At 42.0% G+C, this 6,642-nt stretch overlaps 1 protein-coding gene and 1 non-coding gene across 2 annotated transcripts; one reads left to right on the plus strand and one right to left on the minus strand.

Annotated features, from left to right (window-relative positions):
• Nucleotides 1-1,410: 1,410 nt before the first annotated feature.
• Nucleotides 1,411-6,184, minus strand: LOC133283794 (uncharacterized). The gene is made up of 4 exons (XM_061480704.1): nucleotides 4,991-6,184; nucleotides 2,711-4,135; nucleotides 2,526-2,667; nucleotides 1,411-2,021 (listed from the first exon to the last, which is right to left on the minus strand). Exons 1-4 carry the CDS (start codon nucleotides 6,182-6,184, stop codon nucleotides 1,411-1,413), a joined length of 3,372 nt encoding a protein of 1,123 aa, XP_061336688.1.
• A 37-nt stretch (nucleotides 6,185-6,221) lies between these two features.
• Nucleotides 6,222-6,328, plus strand: LOC133283820 (small nucleolar RNA R71). The gene has a single exon (XR_009747830.1). It is a non-coding gene; the product is annotated as a small nucleolar RNA R71 (small nucleolar RNA).
• Nucleotides 6,329-6,642: the final 314 nt, after the last annotated feature.

Raw genomic sequence — 6,642 nt, forward strand, 5'->3', positions numbered from 1 at the left:
TCAGAAACCGAATTCAAGACAAACCAACCAATTGATCGATAACAACATGAGTAACATCTCATAACTGATCACTGAAATATCCTCTGGGTTGAGGGACCCTAAATTTGGTTAAAGAACCCTTAATTTGGACATTTTCTTAAATCGAGAGGTCCTAATTTTATTTATTTTTATTTTTTTTTTTGACAATCAAAATGCATTCTTTTTCTCCTGCATGATTTAGGCTGAGAAGTTCAAAGAATCAAAATTTGAAACGAAACTTCTAAATCATAAAGAGAATGGATGATGAACATAAACCATACCCATTGTATCCTATGAACTCATGTTTAAAGAAATAAGGTTTGAAATTCATACCTTACGGTTTCGTGTAAAATATCAGGTTGTGGGAAAATTACTCGTGGATGGTGACCGGAGGGATGATGATGGTATTGACCGGAGACCGTGGTGGTCCGGTGGTGAGGTTGTAAGTGTGAGAGGGGGGTTATCGGCGTTCTTGATGAAAATGGGGGGCGTTCTTGTGCGGGAGTGTAAGTGTGAGGGAGGGGGAGAAAGGGTTGGGCTTTTAAAAACTGGGCTGATAGGGTAGCGCTTAAGCGCGATTACGGGCGCTTAAGCGCCCTCCCCGACTTGGGCTTTTCCAGGTTGAGCCGCGCTTAAGCCTCCTTCTCTCGCGCTTAGGCGCGGAGAGGCAGTGGCAAATGGCTTATTTTTTCTTGTTTTCGCGCTTAAGCCTCCATTGAGGGCTTAAGCGCGCCCTGGGTATGGGTTTATAGGCTCGAGGAGCGCGCTTAAGCCTTATCTCCTGCGCTTAAGCGCGTAGGGGCAGAACCAAATGGCCTTTTTTAATTGTTTAGCGCGCTTAAGCCTCCTCACCTGCGCTTAAGCGCGGAGAGGCAGTGGCAAATGGCTTATTTTTCTTCAATTATCGCGCTTAAGCCTCCATTTGAGGGCTTAAGCGCGCCCTGGGATTGGATTTTGAAGCTCGAGGAGCGCGCTTAAGCCTCCTCTCCTGCGCTTAAGCGCGGATAGGCAGAACCAAATGTTTTTCTAATCGTGGAGCGCGCTTAAGCGCGATACATGGAGCTTTAGCGCGCTGAGGCCGATAGGATTTATCATTTTTGGGGCTTAAGACTCTTTATACTTTAGATATTTTTCTTCTTTCCTCTATCTTTTCCTTACCTCAACTACACCCTTATGCATATATCATACACAACGATTAAGACTTGCGTACCTGTGTATGCTTTATTCCCACTTAGACCTGTACGTTCATCTCAACATAAGACTAAATGTTAAACTTACCTAAACTAAAAACTGAAATTGAAACTAAACTAATCAATTTAAAATACTGAAGCTTAAATACTGGGTTGCCTCCCATAAGCGCTTGTTTTACGTCACGAGCTTGACGTACCTCCTTTACGTTTCTGCCAGAGCAACGGTAGCCGTTCCTCTGTCAATTTCTCCTCCGAGGTATGGCTTCAATCGCTGCCCATTCACCTTGAAGCTTCTGTCAGAATCCAGTGGACTGATTTCCACTGTACCATAAGGACGTATTTCTTTCACCAGAAACGGTCCTGACCATCTAGACTTGAGCTTTCCCGGAAAGAGTCTCAACCGTGAATTAAACAGCAGAACTTGTTGTCCAACCTTGAAGTCTCTGCCCAATATTTTTCTGTCATGCCACTTCTTGGTTTTCTCTTTGTAGAGGCTGGCACTTTCATACGCTGATAATCTGAATTCGTCTAACTCATCCAGTTGTAACAACCTCTTTTCACTTGCCGCTTTTGTATCAAAGTTTAAGAACTTGACAGCCCACAAAGCCTTGTGTTCCATCTCTACCGGCAAGTGACAAGCTTTCCCGAACAACATTTGAAACGGAGACATGCCAATGGGTGTCTTGAAAGCGGTCCGGTATGCCCATAGTGCATCATCTAGCTTGCGGGCCCAATCTTTCCGGGAGCTTCCTACTGTTTTCTCAAGGATACGCTTTAGTTCCCGGTTTGATATTTCCACTTGCCCACTGGTTTGTGGATGATATGGTGTGGCAATGCGGTGTCTGACACTGTATTTTGCGAGCACATATTCAACTTGTCTGTTGCAGAAATGTGTGCCTCCGTCGCTGATCATTGCTCTTGGTACTCCATACCTCACAAAGATGTTTTTCTTAATGAAGTTGATCACGACTCTAGAATCATTGGTAGGCAAAGCAACCGCTTCCACCCATTTAGAGACGTAATCCACCGCCACCAATATATATTTATTCCCGTATGAAGTGGGGAAAGGCCCCATGAAGTCAATGCCCCAAACGTCGAAGATTTCAACTTCCATGATGTTGTTTAGTGGCATTTCATGTCTTTTTGATATGTTCCCCGTTCTTTGGCAACGATCACAAGATTCCACGAATTTTCTGGCATCTTTATATAGAGTGGGCCAATAGAATCCGCTCATAAGAACCTTTGCAGCCGTCCTTTCTCCCGCGAAGTGGCCTCCGTATTCTGAACCGTGACAGTGCCATAGAACATCTTTCATCTCTTCTTCAGGGATGCATCTTCTAATGACTCCGTCAGAACATGTGTAGAATAGGAATGGTTCATCCCACAAGTATCTTTTCACATCGCGGAGAAACTTTTTCCGTTGTTGCCATGAAAAATCTTTAGGAATTTGTCCCAGCTGCTTTGAAATTTGCAAAGTCTGCAAACCATGGTGCGGTGTCTACTGCAAGAGCTTGCTCATTCATAAACCATGGCAGTGTGCTGACTGAGAGAACTTGCTCATCTGGAAACTCATCTCGGATTATCAATTCTGAACTATCTTGAAGTTCTTTCTCTTGAAGTCTAGAGAGATGATCAGCTACCCGGTTCTCTACTCCCTTTTTATCTTTGATTTCTATCTCAAATTCTTGAAGTAGAAGCATCCACCTAAGTAGTCTCGGCTTAGCATCCTGTTTAGTCAATAAGTATTTCAAGGCAGCATGGTCAGTATACACAATAACTTTAGATCCTAGCAAATAGGTTCTAAATTTATCAAAAGCATATATAACAGCTAGTAATTCTTTCTCAGTAGTAGTGTAATTTAATTGTGCTTCATTTAGAATTTTACTAGCATAATATATAACATGCAAGAGTTTATCTTTTCTTTGACCTAAGACTGCACCTATAGCATAATCACTAGCATCACACATTAATTCAAAAGGTAATTCAAAATTCGGTGAAGTGATAATAGGTGCGGTAGTCAATTTTTCTTTCAAAAGATTAAAAGAAATCAAACAATCATTGTCAAAGTTGAACTCTTCTTCTTTGGCCAATAATTTGCAGAGGGGTTTGGCTATCTTTGAGAAATCTCTGATGAAACGCCGATAGAAACCTGCATGTCCAAGAAAGCTACGCACACCACGCACATTAGAGGGAGGGGGAAGTTTTTCTATAAGTGAGATCTTTGCTCTATCAACTTCAATCCCCTTCTCTGAGATTTTATGGCCTAAGACTATTCCATCTCTTACCATAAAGTGGCATTTTTCCCAGTTGAGTACTAAATTACTCTCTTGGCATCTCTGCAAAACACAAGCTAAGTTAGTGAGGCAAACATCAAAAGATGAACCGAAGACAGAAAAATCATCCATAAATATTTCAATAAAATTTTCAATCATATCAGAAAATATGGATAGCATACACCTTTGAAAAGTGGCGGGTGCATTGCATAACCCGAAGGGCATACGTCTGTAGGCAAACACACCGTAGGGACAGGTGAAGGCTGTCTTCTCTTGATCTTCTGGAGCAACCGCTATCTGATTGTATCCGGAATAGCCGTCAAGGAAACAATAAAATGAATGTCCCGCTAGCCTCTCCAACATTTGATCTAAGAATGGTAGAGGGAAATGATCTTTTCTTGTAGCGGCATTAAGTCTCCTGTAGTCGACGCACATTCTCCAGCCGGTAATAGTTCTTGTAGGAATCAACTCATTGTTTTCATTACGTACCACTGTGATCCCACCTTTCTTTGGAACTGTTTGTACCGGACTCACCCATGCACTATCAGAGATTGGATAGATCATACCAGCATCCAAGAGCTTCACGACTTCTTTTCTCACAACTTCTTTCATAGTTGGATTCAATCTTCTCTGTGGTTGTCTGACTGGCTTCACCTCATTCTCCATCAATATTTTATGAGTGCAAAAAGATGGGTTTATTCCTTTCAAGTCTGTAATAGACCATCCTATAGCTGTTCTGTGCTCTCTCAACACTTTCAATAATTTTTCTTCTTCGGCGGTTGATAAATTTATGTTGATGATCACCGGGTATGTCTTGCTTTCTCCAAGAAATGCATATTTCAAAGTGGGAGGAAGTTCTTTCAATTCAACCTTTGGTGCACCTGGAATGATATCATCAACTTTCTCTTCTAGCTTTTCAACCTCTTGTTCTCCTTCTGTTGCTTCAGTCGTATTGTGCAGTAGATCTTCTTCTAATGACTCCAATTCCATCAGTGGTTGGAGTATTTCATCAACTGTATCTAGCACTGCATCATTGATCACATCAATCTTGAAGCAATCTCCTCCGTCGGAAGGATGTTTCATAGATTCAAGAACATCAATCGTTACGGTTTCATCATTAACCCGCAACATCAGCTTACCCTGCTCCACATCAATCATAGCCCTTGCAGTGGCTAAAAAGGGCCTTCCCAACAGTAAGGGAATTTCAGCATCCTCTTGCATGTCTAAGATGACAAAGTCTGCAGGGAATATGAACTTATCAATCTTCACCAAGACATCTTCAATAACTCCATCTGGCCTTCTGGTAGATCTGTCTGCTAGCTGCAGTGAAACTTTGGTCGGCTTTAATTCATGAATCCCCAGAGCCTTGCAGATGGATAATGGCATAAGGTTAATACTAGCTCCCAAGTCACATAACGCCTTTCCCACATCAATGTTGCCAATTTCTATGGGAATGCTGAAACTTCCAGGATCTTCAAGTTTTGGAGGCAACTTTTTCTGAATTATAGCACTACACTCTTCCGTCAACGTCACCGTTTCACATTCTTTCAGTTTACGTTTCTTCGATAAGAGATCTTTCATGAACTTTGCGTAATTCGGCATGTTCTCCAAGGCTTCAGCAAATGGAATATTGATTTGTAGCTTTTTGAAGATGTCAAGGAACTTCGAATACTGCTGCTTTTTGATTTCCTCTCTGAACCTCTGCGGATATGGAATTTTTGCATAAGGTGAGAGCTCCAATGGCTTTTCTTGTCTTTCTTGAGCTTTCTTTTTCTCCCATTTGAACTCTTTCTTTTCAGGAACAGCTTTCTCTGCAGCAGGCTCTTTGTCAACTTCCTTCTCTTTTTCTTCTTCAATGGCAGATCCCTCAGCTTTCTTTTTCTCTACTGAAGGCTTAATCACAGGTTCAATTACAATGCCACTTCTAGTGGTAATGGCCTTGCAGTGTGCGTTTGGATTAACGTCTGTATTACTTGGGAAGGTGCCTTGGGTTCTTTCGTTGAACTGCCTTGACAATTGACCAATCTGAGTTTCTAGATTCCGGATTGAGGCTTCTTGATTCCTGAATGAGGCCCTGGTTTCTTGCATAAAGGCTGAAGTGTCTTCCCTGAATGCATTGGTACTTTGAACATAGTCTGATGTGGTTTTGGATAGTTGTGCAAAGGCCTTCTCCCACTCTGATTGTTGTGGAGGTTGCTGTGGTGCTGGCATAGGAGGATTTAGCTGATGATTCGAGCTATAACTGAATCCTGGATGTTGATTTTTATTTCTCCACCCTTGATTCTGGTTATTGCCGTATTGGTTCCTCCCTGGATTATATGGAACTTTCTGATCATGCCAAATTCCATTAACATCTGCAGTTTCGGGTGCCTTGCAATCTTCAGTAGCGTGAGCACCTGCACAAATACCACAAGTTATTTGAATATTATTAACAGAAGAGACTTGAGAACTGGTAAATTGCTTTGTGAGAGCATCTAGTTGTTCTTGTTGTTTCTTGTTAATTTGTAAAATCTGTTCATTCTGAGCTAAGATGGCATCATAGCCATCAAGCTTCATAATCCCCGCTCTTCTCTGTGGTACTGGAGCATTATCATACTCCTGAGAGGCTAGAGACTCTAGTAATTCCAAGGCTTCCTCTGGAGTTTTTGTTTTTAAGGACCCTCCTGATGCAGCATTCACCAATGTTCTTGTGTTCGGCTTCATCCCTTGGAAGAAAGTTCTCGCTTGTTCCCAGGCTTCAATGCCATGTTGGGGACACTTCCTGAGTAGTCCTTTGAATCTTTCCCATGCTTCATATAGAGATTCACTTTCTTTTTGTTCAAAAGAAGTGATATCCGCCTTGAGCTTTGCCATTTTCGAAGATGAGAAAAATTTGTCTAAGAATTTGGTTGCCAAGTCATCCCAGTGAGTGATGCTTCCTTGAGGTAACGATTGCAACCATCCTCTTGCTTCGTCTTTAAGTGAACAGGGGAACAATCTGAGCAAAATAGCATCCCGAGACACCCCATTCATCTTCAAGGTATCACAGTATAGCAAGAAGTTTTCTAGATGGATGTAAGGGTCTTCCGTGCTTCCTCCGGCAAATTGATCTTTCTGAATCAGTTGCAATAACGCAGGCTTGAGTTCAAAATTGTTAGCATCCACGTTTGGTCTAACAATGC

This window comes from Gastrolobium bilobum, unplaced genomic scaffold (genome assembly GCF_033153095.1).
Source record: "Gastrolobium bilobum isolate Gb01-03AN ecotype WA unplaced genomic scaffold, APGP_CSIRO_Gbil_v1 utg2155, whole genome shotgun sequence".
Lineage (NCBI taxonomy): Eukaryota > Viridiplantae > Streptophyta > Magnoliopsida > Fabales > Fabaceae > Gastrolobium > Gastrolobium bilobum.

What these genes read in the sequence shown, in the direction of transcription:
- LOC133283794 (XM_061480704.1), bottom strand. Translation starts at nt 6,184, where the DNA reads ATGAAGCCGAACACAAGAACATTGGTGAATGCTGCATCAGGAGGGTCC. An exon ending in TGAATGAGCAAGCTCTTGCA is followed by an intron (nt 2,668 to 2,710) that starts GTAGACACCGCA and finishes CAAATTTCAAAG; the next exon opens with CAGCTGGGACAAATTCCTAA. An exon ending in AAGATGCATCCCTGAAGAAG is followed by an intron (nt 2,022 to 2,525) that starts AGATGAAAGATG and finishes CATATCATCCAC; the next exon opens with AAACCAGTGGGCAAGTGGAA.